General features: G+C 51.9%; 1 protein-coding gene and 1 pseudogene across 2 annotated transcripts in view; both read right to left on the bottom strand.

Annotated features, from left to right (window-relative positions):
• The window catches only part of NECTIN2 (nectin cell adhesion molecule 2), a 33,491-nt gene that overhangs the window by 3,456 nt on the left and 3,123 nt on the right, over positions 1–26,912 (bottom strand). The window contains exons 2-6 of one of the 2 annotated variants that reach the window (XM_043437901.1): positions 15,159–15,554; positions 11,553–11,849; positions 10,237–10,354; positions 9,178–9,326; positions 1,953–2,106 (exon numbers count right to left, since the gene is read on the bottom strand). In XM_043437901.1, the coding sequence (XP_043293836.1) occupies positions 1,953–2,106; positions 9,178–9,326; positions 10,237–10,354; positions 11,553–11,849; positions 15,159–15,554 (1,114 nt within the window). Of the gene's footprint in view, positions 1–1,952; positions 2,107–4,697; positions 5,449–9,177; positions 9,327–10,236; positions 10,355–11,552; positions 11,850–15,158; positions 15,555–26,912 lie in introns of those variants that run through there. The other variant, XM_043437902.1, reaches the window with a different exon arrangement.
• On the bottom strand, positions 19,409–21,452 carry LOC122421689 (annotated as a pseudogene).

The raw sequence follows: 26,912 nt of genomic DNA, 5'->3' as shown, positions 1-26,912 counted from the left end.
AAAGTGCTGATTTAGTAGGTTTGGAGTAAGCCCAGGAAGGTGTATTTTTAACAAGTGTTCCCCACACACACTGGGTCGTATTATTTCAGAACCATTTTGCCCTCAAGTTTCTTGCTGAACAAATTTCAGCAAGTGATTTCAGCTCTCTAAACCTGTTTCCTCTTTGAGAAGATGTGTATCCTTAGCTCTGTCTGAGAATTCAGGTTTCCATGATACGATATGTTGTGTGTGGATATCTTTTATTTGTGCTTTAAATTTATTATTTTTGGGGCATTAAAAAAAAAAAGGTTTATTTATTTATTTATTTGGCTGTGCTGGGTCTTCCCTAAGGTGCGTGGGCTTCTCCTGTTGCAGAGTACAGGCTCTAGGCGTGCGGGCTCCATATATGTGATGCAAAAGATTGGTTGCTCCGTAGCATGTGGGATCCTGTGGGATGAGGGATCAAACCCGTGTCCCCTGCATGGGCAGGCGGATTCTTAACTACTGGACCAACAGGGAAGCCCTTTTTTGGACATCTTTTAAGTGTTTTGTCTCATCATTGTGTTCCTAAATTTCAGGGCCTCGCTCCATGGGAATACTTTCTGAATTACTTACTGAATGAACAAATGAATGAATGGATATGAGGCTTCATTGAGATCACAAGTACGATGCCTCTCATCAAGTCTCTACAAGATGTTGTAGAGATGTCAAGATGCCTCTCATAACAAGTGCTCTACAGAAAGAAGTGGGGCTAATTTCCCCTAATATCCAGGTTCCTCTTTTTTCACAGTCATACAGATTTTGACTGGGCATGTGGCCACCCAGAATAAAGACTACATTTCCCAGCTTCCTCTGCAGCTAGGGCAGCCGTGTGACTAGACCCTGGCCAATGGGAAATGAGAGAATGTGATTCCCTTACAACACCGCCCTCTATTTCCGTATCCCCTTCCCACTGGCAGGCAGGGTGGTCCTTGAGGCCAGGATGGCCATGTCTGGTTGTCGGTGTACATAGACAATGGTAAGAGAGAAGGAAGCCGTCTTGGAATGTGAATGAAGGGAGGGCGGAACAAGAAGACAGCAGGAACCTGGACTCTGATTACTCACAGAGCAGAATTGTCATGGCCATGATTTCTAGGAAATAAACTCTCCTCTCCACCCCATTTAAGTCCTGACATTTTGGATCACTCTGTTTCACAGAGCTGATACCGTGCAGGGTCCTGTGGGGCTCCTGGGGCACAAGGCCTTTCTGTGTCCCCCATTTCTTTGTTTATAGGAAACACCCTTCATTCAGTCTCCATGGCCTTCCCTGAGTGCCAATGGGCAGATTCAAGCAGTTGTTACTTAGGGAAAGTAGGAGATGCAAAACCAGGGAGAAACAAACAGTTAAGAGCAGCCTTGGGCCAAGGTCCTGTTTCCCTATTAATGGATACATACACAACAATATCTTTAAGGTACTGTGCAGATAAAGAAATCCCCTCCAGGTGGGAGAAGCAACTGATTAATGATGGTCAGTGGCCCACAAGCATGTAGACCCCAGACCAGTTGGACCTGAAGCTTGATGCTGCTGACTCCTACTTACCTCACCATCAACCCATCAGAAGAATGTCCACGGGATGATTGCACCCTCTTTGAACAACTACTATAAAATTTCTCAATATCTTCCCCAACTTAGGACACTTGGGTTCTGAGGGCAGTAGCCTGCTGTGTCCCCCTTTGCTTGGCAAAACAGTAAAGCTACTCTTTTCTGGGTGTGTGCTAAGTCGATTCAGTGGTGCGACCCTCTGGACAGCAGCCTGCCAGTTATCCCAAATTCTGTCTTGAAGATTTGATTCGGCACTGGTATGCAGAGAAGCTGAGCCATTTCAGGGTCACAGCCATTACCAATGACTTTCTCCCAGCCTCCTCCCCCACCCTGTGCACCCCAGTCCTGGGACCCCTCCCCCATCCACTTCTTAGGAGGACCCTTCACTCACTCCTCCTCCTCCTCTGCCCCCTGCAGCCTCTGCTCCTTCCGCTGTTGCCTGCAGATCAGGATGCCCGTGGTGGCCACAGCAGTAGCGATGATGGCAGCGATGATGCCCCCAATGATGCCGCCTGTGGCCCCTGCTCCGGCTGTGTTGGGTGTCTCTACAAGGAGGAGGACAGCATGAGGGAGTCTCCAGGAGGAAGCCACGCAGCACCTTATTCCCAGTCCCCCCCCCACCCTTGAGTCACCACCTCTCCCAAGGGCAGAGGCCATTCTTTTTATTCATTTAATCCTCACTGAGCATTTATTGTGCTTTAGAATGGCAAACAAAACGTGCAAAAGCCCCAGTCCCCTGGGATGAATGTTTTGTTGAGCAGGGAGGCCACAAGTAGAGAAATAGATATAATAGCTAATATGCCAGGTGACAGCAAATGATAGAGGGTAATCGTAGGGGACTTCCCTGGTGTCGAAGTGGATAAGAATCCACCTGCCCATGGAGGGGACACGGGTTCCATCCCTGGTCCGGGAAGCTCCCACATCCTGCGGGGCAGCTAAGCCCATGCGTCACAGCTACTAAGCCCACGCTCTAGAGCCGCCAAGCCGCAACTACTGAAGCCTGCATGCCTAGAGCCCTGTGCTCTGAGAAGCCACCACAATGAGAAGTCTGCGCACTGCAATGAAGGCCCAGGACAGCCAAAAAACCAATTATACATATATACTTCCCTCATGGCTCAGATGGTAAAGCGCCTGTCTGCAATGCGGGAGACCTGGGTTCGATCCCTGGAGAAGGAAATGGCAGCCCACTCCAATACCCTTGCCTGGAAAATCCCATGGACAGAGGAGCCTGGTAGGCTACAGTCCATGGGGTCGCAAAGAGTCGGACACGACGGAGAGACTTCACTTTCACTTTGATATATATAAAGGCAATGACACATAATGCCACATAATGCCAATGCCATTCACCTTACTTATAGTAGGGAAGTGCTAAGTGACAGAGCAGGGTAGTCAAAGGTAGTCGGAGAGAGCCTTACTGCGAGATATTTGAGCAAAGACCCGAAGTAGCTGTAGGGGGCGAGCCATGAGGATATGAGAACATTCCAGGAAAAGCGAACAGCCAGCCAGAGCCAAGGTCCTCCAGAGGAAGCCTTGTGTTGTTTTTAGGGACAGGAGGGAGCAGAGCAGAGAGCTGATGGGAGAGTGTGGTGCTAGGGGAAGACAGGTGACCAGGAATGGAGCGAAAAGGCAGAAAATTGGGGGTGGGCGAGATTCTGGGCTTGGGATCAGAACCCCTCATGCAATATACAGAAAGAAGTTATCCTGGGCAGAGCATCAGAGGGCCTCCAACCTCACAGGAAAAGGGGTGGAGAGAACTGTGACCTCGCCCCCCTCCACTCCTGGATCTCTCCTTTGTGACACTTCCCACTTCCTGAATCCTTGTTGGAGCCATTACCTGTTTACTTGCCAATTTCCACACTGTGCGGTCCAAGGGACGGGGTCTGGCACACAGTTGGTGTTTTTCTAGATGCATAAGGAGGGGCCCAGCAGGGACACCTGGGGACCCACTGTCTGCCAGATTGACCACATTCCCGCCCCTGCTCTCCCGGCATTACCCTCCCGTTGGGGGAGGCGGCGGCCGCTGGGGTGGGAGGGGGGCCCGGACAGGACAGGACAGGGTGGTATAGACGGTAAACAACCAGAGGAAATAACATGTGTGCCAAGGCCCCACCCACGGGCCTCCCCCTTCCATCAACCCCACCACAGAGAGGAGGAGGAAAGCTGCCCGAGGGAATGCTGTCTGGATCCCTGGATCATCTCATTTCCACAGCTTCTGTTACACAGCCTGGCATCCTCTGGAGGGCTTCTCAGAGCGTTGGGGAAATATCAGAGTAATTGCCGCTCAGTCCACACACTTGCTCATCCTAAGACTGCTCCTCTGACTGCGCGCCACCGCTGTGTCCGCCGCAGAGCGGGTGGAAGGCTATGCTGGTGGAAGAAGCAGACTCGCCCAGCCTCTCCCGGGTGCTCCACCCCACGCTGGGTGGGTGCAGCCTTAACTGAGTCCCATGACAGCCTCGGGAGCAGAGACGAAGGCCACCTGAGGTGGTCGTGGGGCTCGGGAGAGTGGAGGTGACTGGATTTAACCTTGCCTCCCTCCTCGCCCCCAGTCACCAGCCCGAGTTTGGAAGATTTTCTAATGGGGGAGGGGGCAGTGAGAAGGATACAGAGCCCCTCCTTGGGCCCAGCCTGGGGATAAGGGAATAGGAAGGAGGTAGGAAAGGCCGACGTGATGTCCTCCCCAGGTGGGGCTTCCCTGGTTTCTTAGCACCCCGAGAATGCAGGTGGCAAGTCCTCCCTCCCAATGTCCTCAGCAGACTCGGGGAGGTCGGGTCCAAGATGCCCCCAGAGGATCAGATCCCAGGCCCTCGCCACCACTGAGGGCCCAGGAGCCCATGATCTCAGCCCCGCTGGGCCCAGGAAGTCAGTTCTCCTGCCAGTCTGGCCACTTGGCCTGGGAAGGCTGTCCTTGAAGCCCGGCATCCAAGCGCCAGCCCAAGCCCAGTTCCCCGGGCCTCAGACGGCTCGGACATCCAGTATGTCCGTTGAGGACCCAAGTGACCAGAGTCCTCCCTTCCACCAGCCCCAAGTCTAGCCCCCACCACTCTCCCCCTCTCCAGCGCCCACCCGCTGGGACCTAGCAGTCCCTGTCCCACCCCCCAAACAGGGGGTCTGATGTATTACAAGACACCCCGGGATGTTTTCCTCCAAGGCGTTTATTAACTCCTGAGTGTCATGGGGCCAGGGCAGGCTGGAGCCCAAACTGAGAGTCTCTGTGGGGGGTGGTGCTCTGTGGGTCCCCATCCCCCAGCGCCCCCCTCCCCCCTGGGGGGGGCCCTCCCCCGCTCCCTGCGGCCCGGGATTCAGAAGTCCAGTGTGTGACATTCCAGCACCCTCTACATCCCAGCAAAGGAAGCGGGAGGTAGCTTTGAACTCCAGTGTGTTCCGGACAAACGAGTTCAACCAGTCTGGGACCCTTGGCTGGCTGGGCGCGCAGCGCTGTGTCCGTCTCAGTCTGTCTGTCTGTCTGCCTGGGTGGGCTGGGTGGTGGGTGGGGGGAGGTCACACGTAAATCGCCCGCCGGGAGATGAGGGAGCCATCCAGCTGGGACTCCAAGTCGTCCTCCAGGGCCGGGGGCGGAGGCAACATGAGGCCTTTCTCTGCCTTCTCCTCATCATCTTCGTCCTCCTCGTCCTTGCCCTCCGGCCTCAGCGGGCCAGGGTCCGCGGGTGTCCAGAAGACGGGACCCCCATTCCCAAAGACCTGAGTTTTCGGGTCGTAGGACCCTCCTGTGCCGCCGTCTCCTCCTCCGGGGCTCTTCCTCCTCCTCACCCTCAGCAGGATGAAGGCCAAGGACCCCCCAGCCAGAAGCAGCAGCACCAGCAGTGTCCCCCCCACAGCCCCCCACACCACTGGGCCCGCGCCTTGAGGCGAGGCCCGGGGGGTGTCTGAGGAGAGAGAAGAGGGGGTGAGAGAGAGAGGGAGACAGGAGGTCAAGAGGAGACATCTGGAAGTGGGGGGCTGGGGGACACAGCAGGGCAGTGCTGGGAACTAGGGAGGTGACTCCACTGGGACAGAGGACGGGAGGTGGGGAGGGAAGGGAGAGCCCTGTTCACGCTCCAGGCCAGTGGGTGCCCTCCCCCAGATGGATTTCCTTACACCTGCCCAGGGTTTTGCTAACAAAATAGAAAAAAAAGAAAAGACTCCCGAAATAACAAACACAAAACCAAAATGAAAATTGCTAGGGATTCCCAGGCCGTCTAATGGTTAAGACTCCGTGCTTCCACTGCAGGGGGATTGCTCAGTCACTCAGCCATGTTTTGGACTCTTCGAGACCCCATGGACTGCAGGCTGCCAGGCTCCTCTGTCCATGGGATTCTCCGGGCAAGAATACTGGAGTGGGCTGCCATTTCCTCCTCCAGGGGATCTTCCCAACTCAGGTAGAACCTGAATCTCCTGCGTCTCCTGCATTAGCCTGGCGGATTCTTTACCACTGAACCACTTGGGAAGCCCTACTGTGGGGGGCACAGGTTCAATTCCTGGTCGGGGAACTAAGAGCCCACCTGCCGAGCCACGTGGCCAAAAAAGAAAAAACCAACACACACACACACACATGCATACACGAAACAACAGCTTGCTACCCAACATTTAAAGCACTAGGTCATTTCACTGAAAATTCCAGATTTCTTTTAGGTCAAAAAAAAGGAAGAAAAAATCAGATCTGGCATCATCAAACTCGCGTCTCCTCCACCTGGTGATGGGCCGTGGCTGAGTGAGGCTGCGGACTCCGAAGGGAACAGAGTTCCACACCTGGCCACCCTGTCCCTCGCCAGGACCTTGTAGGCATCTGAATTTGCCACTCCCTCCCAGAAACTCTGAGGCCAGGGTCACAGAATCTTGTGGCCGATCCAGCAGAAAGAAGCAGAGATGGGTTTGAGTCTGAGGCTGTTTGATCCCAAACCTCTGAGCACTTGAGAGAAAGGGGACTGAGGAGATTGAGCACCCCTGCCAATCCCCAGGGTGGAGAATGGCCCCCCTTAAGCCCACAGTCCCGGGGGTTTCCTCTCCCTGCAGAGACTGAGCTGGTGGAAGGGGAGGGATCTGGGGGAGGACAGGGGTGGGTAGAGAAGGAAGCAGGGGAGCAGGGGAGGAGTGAGGATGAGGGAGGGGGCGTCTGGGGCCCACAGATGCAACCAGCATCTTATCACATACCTCTCTTCCCCCACCCTGGCATGCATGGCCTGACTGGGAGAGACCAGGGAGGGACCCACTCACACCTGACCCTCTCCTCCCCATGCCTCTGGACATTGGAGGGGCTGGAACCCAGGCCACAGTTTCTAGATGTTTTCAAAACCAGGGTGGGATGGGGTGGGGGTCACGATCTAGTGGGCTGTCAAATCAGTGCAAGCAACAGTAAAACAGAGAGAAAAAGTCCACCTTAAGTGTAAAGGGCCAATAGTATACTGTGAAACTTCTGGTGGGGATATATTTCTACACCTGCACCCTGGATGAAGGTGGGAAAGACTTCGTTCAGTGAAGTCTGGAGACCAGTTTTTACGCGTGTCGGGACGTGTGTCCGCGTTACTGAAGGTGGTATTTTGGAGGTGCTGGCTGAGCGTGTTCCAGTCTTAGGGTCAGAAGTTTCTGAAGCAACGTCTAGCCTGTGGCGTGGCCTGTGTACTTATGTTTTCTCTGGCATGAGCCCCAAACAGAGTGTGACGGCCCGTGCGTGTCTGTGTGCACGTGGAACGTGAGGTGTCTCTGAGACCCTCTGAGGTGACTTTGCCAAGAGCTGTGAGTGAATCTCCTCTCCGGGCAAGGCCATCTGTTGACACATCACTGCCTTTGACTGAATTTCTAGAGTGCTCAGAGAGTACCCCCCATCTGTTGGTGTTCATCTGTAGATGTGGGACTTTGCAATGATGCTTTTGACTGCCTGTGGGTCTGCAGTTGCCTTTGCGGGGGCTGGGGGTCTTTCCACGGGTGTGTGATTTTGTGTGCGCCCCACCTCACCTGCAGGTTCCTCCTGGGGCTCTGGGTACATGTGTTTTACTGGGTGAATACTGCCTGTCTAAGGCTGAGCTCTGACGGTGGTGTGTTCGCCTTGGGGGATGCCAGCGGTGGACATTGCTGGGGTTTCTGCAGGCTCCGCCTCCACGGGCCCAGTGTGGGTGGAGAGACCGGTTTCTCAGGTGGGTGTGTATCTGGGGTACAGGTTCAGGGGGTGTATTTCCAGTTGGGCACCTTGCTGGGTGGGTGGAGCTGACCCTCCTCTGGGTGTGCTTTGGAGGGCAGGGCTCGGACTGGCTCATCGCTGTATTCCCAACATCAAGGAGAATGGCTGGCCAAGAGGAAACCTCAGCAAATAACTTGTCAGAGGATGATTTGTGGAAAGAGAAGCTCCACAGTGGCATTTCTGGAGTTTCCGAGGGCGTGCCCTTGAGAACGTCATCGAGTTTCCTTCTCAGCATCTGGCTGATGATGTTTCCCCATGTGGGCTTGCTGCCGGAGGCTCTTTTTGCTTGTAGCATGTCTGTGTGGCCGTGTCTCCCTCCAGGCGTGTGTGTTTGTGAACCTGAGCGAGTGAGACGTGCTGAGGGTGGGCCAGTGGTCTCTCTGGGTGTGTGTGTGGTCTGTGACAGTGTTTTTGAGTGGCTACATCACATCTCCCTGGCAAGGGTGGGAATTCCTCAAGAGGGATCCGTTTTCATTTTTCCTTTTTTTTTGGTGGGGGCGTGGGTTGAGGATCCGTTTTCATGTGGGTGTCTTTCTAGATGTGCGTGTGTGCATGTGTGTTATGATCATCTCAGCAAGGGACCTGCTTCCACCTGTCTCCAGTGTGCATGTGTGTCTGTCTTCACACGGGTGACTCTGAGCTTGTCCTTGGTTGTGTTTCTGAGATGGGGGGGGCACACCGAGGCCCCCTGGCTCCCTCTAAGCATCGCAGTCTACAGTTGTGATTTCAACCCCATTTCCATCAGCCCACACCTGGGCTTCGTTTCCTTTCACTTTTTCCCTCTCCAGCTGTGTATCTTGGGTCCCATCAGGGAGACTCAGAGAACTTCTGACTGCCAGACACACCAGCCACTGTTTCCAAACCACCACCTCCAGGGAGTTGCCTGGCGGTCCACTGGTCAGCACTCCACGCTTTCACTGCCGTGGGACTGGTTTTGGTCCCTGGTCAGGGAACTAAGATCCTGTCAGCTGAGCGGCAGGCCAACAAAAGAACAAAAACAAAACAAACCCAAAATACCACCTCCAGGAACACAAACATCCCAACACACACACGCAAACTGGTTTCCGGGTGGTACCCGCCAGCCCTCCCTGTAAAAAGTCTATTGTTTCTGAGTGTTCGTCCAGCTGCCCTCCCGTGACTGTGAGTTGTCTGATTCCATGGGTGTGTCTCATTGGCTGGAGGCTGGGCCAGTTGCCCTGGATCTCTTCCTAACGACCCTTCTCAGGCCTCAAGTTCCTAACTCCTCTGTCGGCACCTACCCAGTCACCCCAATCCAGACTCCACCTGGGGCAGGGGATAAAAGCCATGCCCCACATCGGTGAGGTGGGTGCAGCCCACCCCAGGTCGGCGGCACAGCCCCCCCAGTGCAGCCCCAGAGCCCAGCGGGAAGAACACTCGGGGAGCAGGCCCTGTCGTCACACCACCCCCAAGACCTGCTCACCTCGAACGAGGACCACCTGCTCCGCTTGGCCGGTGCCCACGGCATTGGTGACGGTGCAGATGAAGGTGGTGTTGAACAGCCGGTCCACTGAGTGGACGATCAGCTTGGGGCCCTGGGCCACTGCTGAGGCTGGGAAGACACCGGAAGTCCTGGAGGGTGTGGGGGTCACGTAAGAGGGAGAGCATGGTCCATGGGGGGCCCAGGTCTGGTCCCTGATGACACAACCCTCAAGAGCCAAGCTCCACAGACTTGAAACTTACTCCTTGACACCCCAAACTGCCAACTCCCTCCTCCTGGGGGACTTACGGTTTCAGGCCTCTGGTGTTCCTTGCTTATGACACAGGAGTCCGGGCCCCCAACCCCTCCTCCCCAGACCCAGGGTCCAGGCCCCCAGCCCCTCCTCCCTCAGACCCAGGATCCAGGCCCCCAGCCCCTCCTCCCCCAGACCCAGGAGTGCAGACTCCCAGCCCCTTCTCCTTCAGACCGAGGGGTCCTTGTCCCCAGCCCCTCCTCCCTTAGACCCAGGAGTGCAGGCCCCCAGCGCCTCCTCCCTCAGACCCAGGATCCAGGCTCCTAGAACCTCCTCCCTCAGACCCAGGAATCCATGTCCCCCAGCCCCTCCTCCCCCAGACCCAGGATCCAGGCCCCTGGCCCCTCCTCCCCCACACCCAAGATCCAGGCCCCCAGCCCCTCCTCCTTCAGACCCAGGAGTGCAGACCCCCAGCCCCTCCTCCTTCAGACCCAGGAGTGCAGACCCCCAGCCCCTCTTCCCCCAGACCCAGGATCCAGACCCCCAGCCCTTCCTCCCTCAGACCCAGGATCCAGGCTCCTAGAACCTCCTCCCTCAGACCCAGGATCCAGGCCCCAGCCCCTCCTCCCTCAGACCCAGGATCCAGACCCCCAGCCCCTCCTCCCTCAGACCCAGGAGTGCAGGCCCCCAGCACCTCCTCCCTCAGACCCAGGATCCAGGCTCCCAGAACCTCCTCCCTCAGACCCAGGAGTCCATGTCCCCAGCCCCTCCTCCTCAGACCCAGGAGTCCGGCTCCAAACAGCACTCACGTGCTCCAGTCGTAGCCTGTGGGCTCTGGCTTGCTGCGGACGTTACAGTTCAGAGTGGCCTCACTACGGCCAATGTACCAGTTGTCATCATAGCCGGATATGGTGACCTGGGGGGGGTCTGCAGGAAACAGGGGGGACTGGCTCAGTGACTGGGGGAATCCCAGAAGGGGTGACAAGTGAGTAGACAGATAAGAATCCTAAAGAAACAGGGTGGGCTGGCAGGAGGTGGACCCAGGGAGAGTGCCTGCTCAGAGACCATCCAGGGACTTCACTGAGGGTCATTCTGAGGAAGTTGTTGTTCAGTGCAGGCAGTGCCCGAGCAAGCCACTAGAGATAATGTGTGTCATTTCTGACATGCCCAGAGCAGATTAGGGAATTAGTTTAACTGAAGGCATTGTCTGGGGAGCTAGTAGAGAAAATGCTGAGTTGGGGTATGTGGTTGCAAAAGCTGCTAAGGTAACTATTTGGCAGAGTGAGTCTGTGGGGAGAGTGCCGGGAGAGCCTCTCTGAGGAATATCGGGGTGGGGGGGGTGTCGGGGTAAGCGGTTTGGGGACAGCGAGCTCAGCACATATGGGAAGGGGTCGGTATTCACAGGTCCAGTGGTTAGGAATCGGTCCTTTCACTGCCATGGCTCCGGGTTCAGTCCGTGGTCGGGGAACTAAGATCCCACAAAACCACCACCACCACCGCCACCAACGACATTGACAGCAACACGGCATGTTGAGAGGGTCCACGGGGCCGGTGTGGTCACACTCAGGGCAGAAGTTGGTGTAGAGACCCCAGGTGAGGCAGTGTAGACAGTGCCCAGGGAGCCAATTCAGATAGTATAAATGGGGGTGTGTGCATAAACAGTACTGGGTTGGGCCGCGCGGACAGAGTAGTTGATATAGAACAGTGAAGGAGCAGTGTCAACTGGGGTCCTTAGGAGCCAGAAGAGATTGCTGGGTGCACGTGTATGCTGATAAAAAACAAAACAAACAAAAAAAAGGGATAGCTCTAGTTTGCAGTGTTTGTCAATTTTCTTGATATAAATACTCCTCACAGTTGATTCAAGCTACCAGTAAGACTTAATGGACGTGGAATTGGGAAGAAATGCATAAAACTGACCCTCGCAAGCCCATTCTGATGTACCATTGATTGTGGCAATAAGTTGAGAGCCTAGTGAAGCTAGTGTAGACAATGGGCAGGAAGGCAGTGCAGAAGCTGATCCAGAGTGCCAGTGTAGACCACACTCCGGGATCGCGTAGACGGTGCCCTAGAGGAGCCAGTGTAGCGGGGCGGGGCGGGGGCGGCGGTCACAGCGTGATGTACTCACAGCGCACAGAGAGAGTCACCGGCAGCAGTTTGGGCTCCTGGAAGCTCTCGTGCTCCACTTTGCAGATGACCTTGACCCCATCTGCTTCGCTCAGGGGTGTCACAGTGTAGCGGCTAGTGACGGTGACCGTGCCAGGCAGGGGCCCCGACCCCTGGGTCTCTTTGGCCTCCCCATCCAAGGGTGAGAGCCAGGAGACCCGGGCAGGTGGTCGGCCGCCTGCGGAGACACAGCGGGCCACGGGTACAGGATCCAGATTGAATGTGACCTCCTGTTTCTCGACATGGTTCTGGGGCTGGGCTGGGGAGAGGAACAGAGGGGGTGGGTCACTGCACACCTAGAGTGAGTCAACAAACACCCTCAGCAGTGGGGCTGAGCAGTTAAGTCCCAACTGGAGTGAAACGGATTGCCATTTCCTTCTGTGGGGGATCTTCCCGATCCTGGGGTGGAACCCACGCCTCCTGCATTGGCAGGCGGATTCTTTACAGCTGAGTCATCTGGGAGGCCCAAGGCCCACCTGCAGGGCTTCACTTCCCAGCTTTGCTGCTTTGCAGCCGCATGGCTTTGGACAAGTCATTTCCCAACTCTCTAAAAAGAGTCAGGTTCCTCTTTTGTAAAGTGGGGATAGTAATAGGACCCACCACAGAGATGAAATAAATTGACATATAAAGCACTTTGGACAGCGCTTGAGACTCACTGTGCTATCTAAGTGTTAGCCATTATAGTACAATGCATTTTCTGTTCTGTTCTGTTCTGCTAGTAAAGCAGATGGTATCCACAAGCCTGGAAGAGGCTGTGATTTTAAGTGAAAAGCCAAAGCAGAACAATGCCGTTCAAAGGTCCAGCTGAAAAGAACTTCTGCTTGTTTTCCTTTAATCACCACTAGACTTCGGCCCAGAAGTGGGATAAAGGCAATGGAGATTCCCAAAGCTGGACATTTTTTGCCCTTTTTGCCCATCCTCCTGGGAGACATGGAAAAATATTAGGCGGGGTAAAACCTCCATGAGTAATAATAGTGTCAACCACAGCTACTGATGTTGCTCATAACCAGACAGTCCCCTCAGGTTCTGACCCACACCACTACCTGTCCCCGGTCCCTGCTCCTGCCCACTGCGGGGTCTTTAGTGACCTGCACTGCCTGGAATGTTCTGGCATCATTTCTTCTTGTCTTGCTCCTCCTCCTTTTCCAGATCCCGGCCTCACTTTCTCATAGAGACTTCCCTGATGTTTGACTCCCCAAGAAAGTAGAGGTTTCACTGTTCTGCTTTGCGCTTTTATAGGCACCTGGTGCCTGGTAGTAAGTGATCTCTACGTATCTCTTAATAGAACAAATAATGGCAGAAAAAGGGAGGCCTTTGCGAAAGATGAGGAGGAGAAGAGTGGTTTACTATGCAAGACAACTGTGGTTTCAGGGTTCCTTGGGAAGGGAAGTGTGTACTGAGGGACATTACAGGGTACACTTCTCCAACTCTCTGGGGCTCAGAGTGGGGGAAAACGTATCCAGAGTGATGTGGCTTCTTTGGAGTTGCTGGAGGAAGGCGGGACCCCAGGGGATTGCCAAGATTCAGCAAGAAATAGCATCCTTTGAAAAGATGCCTTTCCTAACTCTTCCACATTTTGATAAGCGGTCATGCTGGTCACTTCCTGTTGGAGCCGGAAGGGTGGGAGTTCTTCCTCCTCCTCACCCTTTAACTCACGGACAAGCACGCACTATCTCCCAAAAGGGCGATTATTTCACTTCTCTGTTTGTTCCACTCCTTCCCCCACTCCTCCCTGCTTCTTCCCTCTTCCAAGCCAAGGCCTTCTCTCACCTGTCTCCTTGCTTCCATCTACCTTTGTCTACTCTTCTGATGCCCCATGCCCACCACCCCTCCCTGACCCTGGCAGCCAGTTGATTTATTTTTTCTTTTATTTATCTTTGGCTGCTCTGGGTCTTCGTTGCTGCAAGTGGGTTTTCTCTAATTGCGTTGAGTGGGGGCCCCGCCTGGTTGCGGTGCATGGGCCTCTCGTGGTGGTGGCTTCTCTTATTGTAGAGCACGGGCTCAGCAGTTGTGGTGCACCGGCTAGGTTACTCCATGGCATGTGGGATATTCCGGGACCTGGGATTGAACTCATGTCCCCTGCACTGGCAGGAGGATTCCTAACCACTAGACCACCAGGGAAGTCCTGCCAGTGACCACCCCTCCCTTTTTTTAAAAGAATTTCAAGACCCTGATCAGGGTGTTCTTATGATTTGAACCCTCTTATGGCTCCAAATAACATTTCAGATGCAGGGAATTCCCTGGTGGTCCACCAGTGGTTAGGACTCCATGCTTTCATGCCAAGGGTGCAGGTTCAATCCCTGGTTGGAGAACTGAGATTCTCCAAGCTGCTCAGCATGGGGGGAAAAAAAAGAAAATCAGATGAATTCCAGCCACCTGGCCTCTTGTCTATGAGGTTCGTGTAACCTGGCCCTGTTGGTTCCTTGCCTAGTTGAGGCTCACTCAAGCCCTTGCCACCAGTCTCCTGTCTGTTCCTAGAATGTGCAAGTCTGTTTCTCTTATCCCAGACTTTGCCTAGACTGTTCCCTCTGCTGGGCCTTCATTCTTCTCCCCGAGGGTGGCTCCTGCTTACACGTCAGCACTTGAATAAGAGGCTTTTAATGACCATTCTCTCTACGTAAGTCCAGTGGGGCCTTACTCTGAGTCTTACAACATCCTGGAGTTCCTTTCTTTTGCTATTTTGATTACTCTCTGACTTGACCTCTAAAATATTTCCAGAAGACAATGACATCTCACTACCTCCACTGCCTCCCCATGGTCTAACTGCCATCACCTGCCTCCTGGACTTATGCCCTCACTGCCTTTGTGAGCCTCCACCCTCACTCCCCACATAGCCTGTGAAAACCCAAGTCAACACCTTCCTCCCCTCCTCAGAATCTCCTGTAGCTGTTGCTCTCTCAAGGCAAAAGCCAACATCTTCTCATGGTCCATAAGGGTCATCTGTGATCTGTGCTCCCCCATCACTGCCTTGACCTTGCCTCTCCCTGCCCCCCCCCCCCATTCACTCATCTCCAGCCATACTGACTTCCTGGCTTTTCCTCAGACCTTCCAGGTGTGCCCTGCCCCAGGGCCTTTGCACTTGCTGTTCCTGCTGTCTGAAGCTCTCCTCCGTGGACTTGCAGGACTCCGTCAAACCCTCCTAGTTTGGGTTCAAATAGCACCAGACCACCCTCACCAAAATGGTAACCTATTCTCCAATTTCTAAAGCACCTGCAACCCCCCAGCTCACTCTTATTTACGTTATCTACTGCCTTAGTCGGAGTCTAAGCTCAAGGAGAAGGGGGACTTCTGTTCTCCTTAGGGCTTCACCCCTAGAGCGTGGCATAGTGTTTGGCACAGAGTAGGGACTCAATCTACTGGATGCTTCTTGCCGGCTGTATCTCCTCCCTGCAGAACTACCCGTGGCAAATAGCAGGTGCTTAATACGTCACGGCGGCTGACTGATGACCGCAGACAAGGTAGGTCGATTTCCCAGCTAAAGCCCAGAAACAGGCCCGTGGGGGGCACTGGCGCGTTGCACCTCGTCCCCTCTCACTTCGCCGCAGCCCCACCCCCCCACCAGGCTCACCTATGACTCTGAGCCAGGTGACTCCCCGGCTGGTGCCCTTGGGGAAGGTGGCAAACTCGCAAGTGTAGTTGCCCTCGTCCTCCACCGTCAGCCCCCGGAGGGACAGCGTGGCGTCCCGCACCTCCAGCTCCGTGCCTTGCCCGGCCCCTGCGCTCGGCGCGGTATTGACGAAGGACAGCCGCTCCTTGCCGGGCTTCGGGCTGGGGAAGCTGCGACCATACTGGGGGTGGAAGATGGCCACGTTCTGTTTGCCTTCGGGAGCGTCCAGGCGCAGCCACGTCACCTGGGACACTCGGATTTCAGGCGCTGAAGGCAGCAGGTGGCAGGGCAGCTCTACCGTGTCCCCCAGGTTGCCCCGCACCTCAGCGGCGACCTGAACTCGCACATCCTGGGCTCCTGGGGAGAGAGGAGAGAGAGAGAGGTCGGGTCGGGGAAGGACCTAGAAATCCCTGGGCCAGGCAGGGCCATCATGGGAGGGGGCCCCCTCCGCCCTGCTGGGGAAATGCAGACCCCAGGATAATGCAGGCATCTTCACGCTATCCCAGTTCCCAAAAGGCCAGCCAGATAACACAGTTTGAGGAAAACTAGGGCCATTTGGGTCCTGGGCTAGATGTCATACGATTACGGAATTACTGCTCATGATCTTAGGTGTGATGAATAAATTGTGATTATGTAGTATTCATGTAGCCATAAAATTAAAAGACGCTTGCTCCTTGGAAAGAAAGATATGACAAACCTAGACAGTATATTAATCTGCAGAGACATCACTTTGCCAGTGAAGATCCATAGAGAGTCAAAGCCATGGTTTTTCTAGTGGTCATGTATGGATGTGAGAGTTGGAGCATAAAGAAAGTTGAGCGCCGAAGAATTGATGCTTTTGAATTGTGGTCCTCAAAAAGACACTTGAGAGTTCTTTGGACAGCAAGGAGATCAAACCAGTCAATCTTAAGAAGAAAATCAACCTTGCATATTCATTGGAAGGACTGATGCTGAAGCTGAAGCTCCAATACTTTGGCTACCTGATGTGAAGAGCTGACTCAACGGGAAAGACCCTGATGCTGGGCAAGACTGAAGGCAAAAGGAGAAGGGGGCGGCAAAGGATGAGATGGTTAGGTAGCATCACTGGTTCAATGGACATGAATTTGACCAAATTCTGGGAGATAGTGGAGGACAGAGGAGCCTGGCGTGCTACAGTCCATGGGGTGGGCAAGAGTGGCATATGACTTAGTGACTGAACAACCACAAAGTATTCCTTAAATAAAACATCTATAAAAATATCCTATTTTATTTCATTTTTCACTGCACAGCTTTTAGTGTCTTAGTTCCCCTACCAGGGATAGAACCCAGGCTTGGCAGTGAGAGTGCTGAGTCCTAACCACTGGACCGCCAGGGAATTCCCTATCTTATTGAAGTATAGTTGATTGATTTATTTATTTTAAAAATTTTATTTATTTACTTATTTCATTTTTGTCTGTGTGTCAGTAGTTGTGGCACATGGGCTTAGTTGCTGTGCAGCATGTGGAATCTTCCCAGATCAGGGATCGAACTCTGTGTCCCCTGCATTGGCAGGCAGATTCTTCTTTTTTTTTTTTTAAGTTTAATAGACATTTATTCTATTATTATATAGTTGAACAACCTCTACACACAGAATAACATGGTTTAAGATTTTTTTGAGTAGGAAGGAATTTGGGTCTCAAAAGGTTTTGCAAGCCTGTTTTCTGGAAGTCACTTAAGTGGGCCTTTTAAAAGACCCTTGAAGAAAAAAACAAGAAAAATTGGTTCAAGAAAATCAGCAATTAGATCTCAAAATTAAACTACCTATTAAGATAGCAAACCAAGAACTGGGGCAATTCCTTTTCCATATTTCTTGCACTCAAATACACCGCGGGAAACAGAAGTCTAGTCTACAGGAGGACACGATGCGACAAGCAGAATGAGGTGGCGAGCCCAACCACAACTGGTGGCCTGGCAAGTGTGGAACGGTGAGGCTCTTGAGGATGGTTTGAGCAAGGATGGGAACAACTGTATACAGCACAAAGTCGGAAGCCAATTGAACTTGTAGTGACACCAACTACGTGACTTTTCTCAGTAGCCTTTTTTTTTTTTTTTAAAAAGATACTTACTGTTTGTTTATTTAGCTTGCCAGGTCTTAGTTGCAGCATGCAGGATCTTTGATTTTTATCGCAGCACGTGGCAACTAGTTCCCTGACCAGGGATCGAACCTGGGCCCACTGCATTGGGAGCACAGAGTCTTAGCTGCTGGACCCCCAAGGGAAGTCCCTCTCACTAGCCTTTTAAGAATGGAGTGACTTGACCCTAGAGAACACTGATTACACTTAGCAATGATACTTTTAAACATAACCACCCCTATTTCCTGCATCCCCTAAGGTGGTTCATGATGGTCACAAACTAATACTACAAATAAAACATTTAATTTTTTGATAAGTTTTTCCTATCGTCCTCTACTTGAAAGGGATCTAATGAACATCAACCTCCCAATCCTACTAAAGTTACAAACCTCAGGGCTAATAACTCCCCCTCACTTATCTAATGTTCAATTTCCATTAGTTTTAATCGACACCAGTGTCAATGAAACCATTTTGCATGAAGTTCAGTATTCTACAGATATCAGAGTCTGAACCAGGAGCTTTATGTGAACTTCAGTGGCACCATGGAGGCCAAGGCAATTTAATTTTGCTAAATCAGGATTTGATTCATTTGTGAGAACCCTCTTGCAACAGGTCTATTCAATTCTCTTAAAAATGGTGGCATTACTTTTCGCCTTTCAGAAGCAGCAGTTACATAAATGTAGTATCAGATTAAGCCTAAAACATGGACCCTAGTCAACTTTATTTTTCTGCATATGATCTTGAGAAAGGGTCAGGACACCCTTCACATTTCCAAGGAAAATCCAACTTAAAATGTCGCTGCCAAACTCCATAGAACTGCAGAGCATTGCATCACCCCAATAAAGCTGCAGGTCTCATCACATGCATCAACAAATCTACAGGGTTAAATTTCTGCACTCCTCTTTTATAGAACTTTACACCTATTGCCCAAATAGCATTTTAAACGTGAACATATCAACTCCCTAAGAAAGCAAAAACAAAGGCATTCCCCTTATTAGAAACAGGATACACCATCACTTAAAGTCTTTAAGCATCACTGCACTTTAACGTCCATAGTTGTTTTTCTTTGGCTGTGCCAGGTCTGAGTTGTGGCATGTGGGATCTTAGTTCCAGACCAACCAGGGATCAAACGCATGCCACCTGCATTGAAAGCACAGGGTCTCAGCAATCTCACTCCTGGGCATACACACCGAGGAAACTAGATCTGAAAGAGACACGTGTACCCCCAATGTTCATCGCAGCACTGTTTATAATAGCCAGGACATGGAAGCAACCTAGATGTCCAGCGGCAGATGAATGGATAAGGAAGCTGTGGTACATATACACAATGGAATATTACTCAGCCATTAAAAAGAATTCATTTGAATCAGTTCTAATGAGATGGATGAAACTGAAGCCCATTATACAGAGTGAAGTAAGCCAGAAAGATAAAGACCAATACAGTATACTAACACATATATATGGAATTTAGAAAGATGGTAACGATAACCCTATATGCAAGACAGAAAAAGAGACACAGATGTACAGAACAGACTCTGGGACTCTGTGGGAGAAGGCGAAGTTGGGATGTTTTGAGAGAATAGCATTAAAACAAGCATACTATCAAGGGTGAAACAGATCACCAGCCCAGGTTGGATGCATGAGACAAGTGCTCAGGGCTGGTGCACTGGGAAGACCCAGAGGGATGGGATGGGGAGGGAGGCGGGAGGGGGGATTGGGATGGGGAACACATGTAAATCCATGGCTGATTCATGTCAATGTATGGCAAAAACCACTACAGTATTGTAAAGCAATTAGCTTTCAACTAATAAAAATAAATGAAAAAATTAAAAAAAAAAAAAGCACAGGGTCTTAACCACTGGACCACTACAGAAGTCCCTAACTTTCCTAATTTGACAATGCATTCAATGAAACAATCTGCAGACAACTAGTTTTAACAGACATATTAAAAAACACTTTTTTTTTTATTTTTTATTTATTTTATTTATTTATTTGGCTGTTCCCAGCCTTAGCTGCAGCATGTGGGATCAAGTTCCCTGACCAGGGATTGAACCCTGGCCCCCTGCATTGGGAGCACAGAGTCTTAGCCTCTAGACCACCAGGGAAGTCCCTAAAAAACACTTTTAAGCAGACAAGAACGTCCTAAATTGTTTATTAGGTAAGAACTTGACAAACATTACTTATATTAGCGGTAGCGGTGGAGTTGGAGAGCACTGCGCCTTCTCCAAGCTGCGCAGCGAGAGCCACCGATAGGGAGGTGGAACTCGTAGCCCTTGCCTCGCCCGCGGCAGAAAGGCTCTTTCTGCCTGCAGACGTCAGCCCCTGCATCTCCCCGTGCTTGTGGACTGGTTTAGTGATCCACTAGGGGTCAGGGTTTCTTCTGATAGCTTTATGGAATGGATCAGTAACCTCAAAGAATTGGTATGTAGGATCTTCACCAACCCAGTAGGAATTCAGGGCCCCCAGGGCCCCACAGTGGCGTCCAGCGTACTCCTCCGCAACCGACTGAAGGCTTCGAGCAAACTTGAGCGGGTTGACACTATGGTGGACAGGCTTGCCGAAAGTGGCACCCTTAGGAACTGGGCGTTTGCGGCCACCGTGGCACACACGAACCCGACATATGACAGAACCTTGCCTGGCCTTGTACCCCAGCCTGCGCGCCTCCTCGGGCCGGGGGGTGGGGTGGGGGGGCAGTGTGGGGGGCTCAGTGCAGCGCGGAAGAGCGGGTAAGGCCAGCAGCGCACCACATCACGTCTGACTGCTTCTTCCTCCATAGCTCCTGGATGTACTTGTCCGCACCCATTTCGACTCACCCTGATGGCTGCCGCCAGACGAAAAGGAGCGAACCTTTCTCCCTGGCAGGCGGATTCTTAACCGCTGGACCACCGGGGAAGTCCTATAACTGATTTACAATGTGTCAGTTTCAGGTGTATAGCACAGTGACTCAGAATTGTCTTCAGATTCTTTTCCTTATAGGTTTAACAAAACATTGAGTATAGTTCCTGTGCTATGCAGTGAGTCCTTGTTGGTTATCTCTTTTATGTCGTATTTCTTTTTCTTAGACGATAAAGGGTGGATGAGAATTTCCTGGCGATCCACTGGTTAAGACTACTCTCTCACTGCTGAGGGCCCAAGTTCAACCCCTGGCTAGGGAACTAAGATTCCACAAGCCGCCCAGCACAGCCAAAAAGAAGAAGAAAGAAGAAGGGGAAGATAAAAGGTAGAAATATCATTATCTGAAATGTACTCTGAGACGTTCATCCAAAAAAGACCCCAAAACGATAAAGTGATGAAGCAAACATGACAGAATATGAATCGCTGTCTAGAGGCAGAGATGAGGGAGGCTGCTGGGCCTCTCTTCCAACTTACATGTGTATGTTGTAAATTTTTCATTATCAAATGTTTGGAGGGAAAAAAAGAATCTTCCAAAATAACAAAAATCTATGCCAAAAGAAATTTAAAAAAAATTTTAAGGGTATGTACTTCATTTTTTCCCTGCACAGCTAATAATCCTTTCTCTCACTTTTCTATAAAACCTACAACCCTCTGAGCCTATTTTTTCCTATTAACAGCCTTAGTGAGATTAATTCCCATTTATCCATTAAAAATGTACAATTCAGTGGCTTTTCATTATTCACAGAAGTTGTGCATCCATCACCATAATCAAGTTTAGGACATTGTTATAATGCCCCCCAAAAATCCATGTACCCATTATACAGTCAATTGCACCTCCCATCCCCCTGTCACTAACAATCAGTCATCTATTTTCTGTCTAGAGATTTGCCTCTTCTGGGCACATCACATAAATCAAATCATAAAATATGTGACCTTTTGTGTTTACTTTCTTTCACTTGGCAAATGTTTTCAAGGTGTACCCAGGCAGTAACATGGATCAGTGCCTTGGTTCCTTTTTATGGCTCAGTAATATTCCACTCTACAGACTGACCACATTTTGTTTATTCATTTAGCAGCTGATGGACAACTAAGTTGTATTCACCTTTTGGTGATTATGAACAAAGCTACTGTGAACATTGGCATGCCAGTTTTTGTCTGAATATATGTCTTTTATTTCTCAGCTCATCATTTGTTTTCTGACTTTTAATAAAAACCAAAATAAAAATCAATGTTTCTCCAGAAATTTCCATTGGTGGTCCAGTGGCTAAGACTTCATGTTCCCAATGCAGGGGCCCAGGTTCAATCCCTGGCCAGGGAGCTAGATCCCACATGCCACATCCCTAACTCTAACCCTATGACCCAGCACAGCCAAATGAATGCATTAATAATTTTTTTTTAAGGTGAATTTTTTTTACTGTGCAAGGCAGCACAGCACGGGGACTGAGCACAGACTGAGTGCCTTCGAATCTCAGCTCTGCCACTTACTGGCTGTGTGACATTGGACAAATCGTTTAACCTCTCTGTGCCCCAGTTTCCTCAGCTGTAAAGGGGAGGGTAATAATGGTACCCACCTCCTAGGGGTTGCTGTTTAAGGATTAAAGGATGTTTGTTGAGCACTTAGCACACAGGGCCCCAGGAAGTGCAAGATCAGTGCTTGGTAAATAAACACAACCAGCTAAGTATAATTACAAGTAGTCCTTGACACCCAGCTCTGAGGCAAAGGCCCATGCCCAGCTGTCCTTGACCAAGATGTGAGGGGGGGGCGTGTGCGCAGCTGCTGGCCTCCCACAGGAATCCAGGGAACATTAACAAGTGACCCTAGTGAGAAGGTCCCCAAAAGAAGGCAGTCCTTCAGGCAAGACCCATCCTAGGCACTTCTCAAAAGCAGCCATCAGTGAAGGCCGTGTGACACACATCATCTCGTGGAATTCCTACATATATCTTGCAACTCAAACCCAGGGGGGCCACCTTGAGATATGGGCATCCTCCCCTCTGGAGGGACCACACTGCAGAGTGTCATGGGTGGGACCCTGGAGCAGATGGCTGGGGGCTTCCTGTTGGCTCTGTCCCCTTTTATGTGGGTGACTTTTTTTTTTTTTAATATTTATTTATATGGCTGTACCAGGAACTGGTTTCAGCATGTGGGACCTGCCATCTTCACTGTGCCACGCGGGATCTTTAGCTGTGGCATGGCAACTCTCGGTTGCAGCATGTGGGATCTAGTTCCCTGACCAGGGATCGAACCCGGGCCCTCTGCGTCGGCAGCTTGGAGTCTCCCAGCCACTGGGCCACCAGGGAAGTCCCCGGGTGACTTTGCTTTGAGCCTGATTTCCTCCATCTGTAAAAAGGGAATGTTTAGGCAACCCTGTAGGGTCGACAATTCCATGACATGATTTTCTCCCGTAGTTTCCTCAGAGGGCAGGCACAGCAGGTGAGTCAAGTCGGGGCAGATAGCCGCATGCTACTGGCCAAGTCCAGCTCCCTCACAGTTACTTTTGGCTCAGGTAGCATCGTTCCTGAAGTGACCTGGCAGCACAGAAAGGTCTGGAGGTCAAATCCAGACAAAAATCAGGATATGAGACCCTGGGGGCAGCAGGTGGGTGGAGCTGAGGCAGGGTTGCCCCCTTCCCTCAAGGTGCCAGGACCTGCGTGGCCCCCAAAGGCACTGAGGATGGGGCAAGGGTTCCCAAAGGCTCTGCCCCTTTCAAGCTGGGTGAGGAGGGATGGGAACTCAAGTCAGGGAAAAAACACCCAGGCCAGTGTGAGCCGCAGAAGAGACACAGGGTGGGGCTGAGGGTTTAAGTTTTCTTCTTGAGGTAAGTGGGAACCATTGAGGGTTCTTCACTTGGAGAAGACTTGACTAAAGCAAAGATTTAGAACTTCAAGGGCTTCCTGCTAGCCATTCTTTTCCAGACTGTGCCAACCAGTGGGCAACAAACAGTTGCTCAACACGGAGACCCTGGGTACTAGAGAGTCAGTCCCTGAGGACGGGGATTTGTCTATCTTGTTGCTTACTGTATCCCTAGAGCTCACACCAGGGCGTGGTTATAGCAGGTGCTCAATCAATACTGTTGGGAAAAAAAAAAAAACAACTGTTGAATAAATATCAAGATCTGTTCTGGCTGCACATTTCACAGACGTGTCAGGACAAGTCCTCCAGGAGTTGACATTCCAGGAGAGGGGAGAGGTTGCACAGACAGTCAGTTGGGGGCGGGGCAGGGCTGGGGGTGGAGGAGAGGACCTAGAGCAGGGGCCTGACCCAGCCGAGGGGAAGGGCAGGAGGGCTTCCTGGAGGAGGAGACCTTTCCCAAGGGAAACCAAGCTCCAGCCCATGGAGCCACACACCTCGCTCTGGGTCACTGGGTCCCTCTGGGGACTCAGATTTCTTGTCCTAAGGAAATCCTGTGGCTGCCAGTTGCCTCTCTTCTGGGGAGTTCCCTGGTGGCCTGGTGGTTAGGACCTGGGCTTTCACTGTTGTGGCCTGGGGTTCACACCTGTCTTCTGAGGGAGGCTGCCCTTCTGCAACTCGAGTGGCCCTGGTAGTTTCAGAAGATTTAAAAAAAAAAACAAAAACAAGAAAAAAAAAAACCCACTTTTGGGGATTTCTTGGCAGCTTAGTGGTTAGGACTCTGTGCTTTCACTGCCGAGAGCAGGGGTTCAATCTCTGGTCGGCAAGCCTGAAATAAATGAATTAATTAATTAAATTAAAAAAAAACCCACTTTTAGCTTCTTGTGGGGCAAGCTTCTCACGAATTTCTTTCATCACCAATACTCTGTCCTGGATGGCCATACACCCCTCCTCTTTCTGACTAGCTGGCTCTCATCCCCTTACCCCGCACCCATCTCCCCATCTCACACACCAGGTTTTCATGACCCTCCTGAGCTCCTGGAGGGCAGGAATTCTTTGCCTGGTCTTGTTCGCAGGTCTACCCTCAGGACCTGCAACAGAGCTCCTGGTAGATGCTCCATATATGTGAAATGAAGGAGGTTCTAAAATTCCAAGGCTCCACGATCCCCATTCTAAATGTCTCATTTTGAATGAATGAATAGCATGGTTCAGCCCCCATATGGTTAATGGCCCATCTTTTAGGTCTTTCCACCTCAGTAAAAGGTTTAGGATGGAAGCTTTGGAGTCATATCTGACTCCACTTTTTCTCTCTCAACCTCCACTGCAATCCATCAGGAAACCCCACCAGCTTCTTCTTCAAAATATATCTTCAAGTGGACCAGGTCTGACCCCTGCATTACCCGTATCCTGGTCTAAGCCAGTGGCATCTCTCCCCTAGGTCATCCCACACACACCCCCTCCCCACCATGGAGGGCTGCAAGTGCCCCCTGCAGTTCCCACACGCAGCCAGAGAAGGGTCTCTTCTAGGGCTCTCTTCTCACTCAGAAAATAAAAAAAGCTCAAGTCTTTACAGCAGCCACAAGGTCCTGTGTGACCTGTGCCCGTCCTCTTTCTGACCTCATCTCTCACCCTCACCCCTTGGCTCACCCTGCTCCAGACATGCCATCCTCCTCACCATTTCTCAGACATGCCAGGCAAGTCCCACCTCAGGGCTTTGCACTTGCTGTTCTCGCATCCTGGAATACTTTCCCCTCCCTCACTCCCTTCAGATCTTTGCTCTGGGGCGTTCCCTGACCACCCCAATGATGAGAACAGAAATTCCCTTGACATGGCTTCATTTTCCTCATTGCACCTGATGTCTTTTCCCTGCTAGAACATTAGTTCTGGGGGCAGGGATCTTTGTCTTGAAAGTGGTAGTCCCTCAGTCATGTCCGACTCTTTGCGATCCCATGGACTGTAGCCTGCCAGGCTCCTCTGTCCATGGAATTCTCTGGGCAAGAATACTGGAGTGGGTAGCCATTCCCTTTTCCAGGGGATCTTCCTGACCCAGGGATCAAACCCGGGTCTCCTGCATTGGCAGGCAGATTCTCTACCATCTGAGCCTTGGTTCCTGCTATTTTCCCAGAGCCTAGAAGAGTAACTGGCATACTGTGAGAGCTCCAGAAATGTGTTGAGTGAAAGAATGAGGTGGAGATGGGGAAGCAACAGTGCATCAGATGACAGAGGCTGAGGCTGAGTTAGAGTTTGGGCTTTTTCTTAGGGGCACTAGGGAGCCATAGAGAGTTATAGGCAGGGGGAGGGACAGGGTTAGATTTGTGCTTTAGAAAGAACCCTCAGAATGGACTGGGGCCAGCCTTTGGGGGTCAGGGCAGTGGGGATGGAGGATGAACTGGATTGGAAACACATTCAGAAGTTGGAATGGTTGGGACACAGAGGCTGACCAGCTGTGGGGCAGCGGTGGGTGGTGAGGGGAATGAGGTGTATTGGCTGATGGCCAGATGTTTTGTGTTTCAGGCAGAGGCGGGAGAAATGAAGCCAGGAGGAAGGTTGGCCTGGAGTTCAGACCCTAGTGTCCAGGACACTTCTGGGCGGGAGCCTGTGCCCTGACCTTGGCCAGAACATGGTCAGCAGCACAGTGGGGGAGGGTGTGCCCGTGGGAACACCAGCCACCCTCAGCTTTCCTCGGCCAGTCAGGCTGGTGACAGCTTCATGGGGTGTCAGCTGGGTCCCCAGACACACTTCCCTTGCCTGTGGCCTGGCATGCCAGGCTTCCTGTGGTGGCAGGGCAGGGGCAGCCCAGGGCATTGTGTGAGCCCAGGGGAATCCTTTGGGCGGGTGGGGACAGAGACCCAGAGCCTGAGACCCTGAGATCTGGGGAGGGGAAATCAGGGCTGAGAGGAAGGGGCTGGGGGCCTGGACTCCTGGGTTCCTGCCTGCCTGGCTGGCTCCTCGCGGCTTGGCTCACCCTCTCTGGACCTACAAGGTATCGTGACCTGCCTTCTGACCACAGGGTGTGGCAGATGCCAGTTGGCCCTTGAAGGCCAGCGTGCTTGGAGTGCTGGCCTCAGCTGCTGCCTCAGCTACCTCCTTAATTAATTAATTGCATTAATCATGGTGCCCACCCCCACAGCGGACATCCAGAAGCCGGCTTGGTTGCGGGGGGGTGGGGGGTTGTTGTTGAGCAGAAGCAGCCAAGATATCAGGCTGTCTGTCTGTCTGTCTGGGTCTGCATATCTTCACCTGCCTCCCCCAGCCCCTCTCTGACGGTGGTCATTACTCAGCTCGGGTGATGGTCATCACTCCCCTCTCTGGTCTGTGATTTTCTGCCTTTCTCCAGGGACTCCACCCCTACTGAAGGTCTCCCCTGTGGGCTCTGATGCTTCTGGGGGTGAATCTCTAGGACTGTTCTCCCTGGCTGAGCCCCTCAGACAGAACCCCACCCCCACCATTCTGCCCAGACCGAGTTTACACCAAAACACTTCTGTCTCTGAGACTCTGGCCCTCCTCTCGCAGGGCTGTCTCTTTGATCTCTTGTGTCTCTGTCTCTGGTTCTCAGGATTCCCAGTCTGCCCCTCTGTGTCCCCCGGGAGTCCCCAGTCTCTGCTCTCTGTGTCTGTCCGTCTCTCTCTCTCTCTAAAAGTTTTATTTAGATACAATTCCCATACCATATGATTCGCCCATTTAAAGTGTCTAGTTCAATGACTTTTAGTAAATTCATAGATTTGTGCCTCCATGACCACAATCATTTTCACCAGGCCCAAGAGACCCTACCTGTTCTCATATTCTCTTTCTTCTGTACTCCAACATCTGAGGTCTGGATCTTTTGGGTCTGGGGGTCTCCTCGTCTCTGGGATCTGGCTCCCAGCACCGATTCCTGGGGTC

Source organism: Cervus canadensis, chromosome 18 (genome assembly GCF_019320065.1).
Source record: "Cervus canadensis isolate Bull #8, Minnesota chromosome 18, ASM1932006v1, whole genome shotgun sequence".
In the NCBI taxonomy this organism is placed as follows: Eukaryota; Metazoa; Chordata; class Mammalia; order Artiodactyla; family Cervidae; genus Cervus; species Cervus canadensis.
Note: the sequence above shows the minus strand (reverse complement) of the source record. Positions and strands in the feature narration are given on the sequence as shown.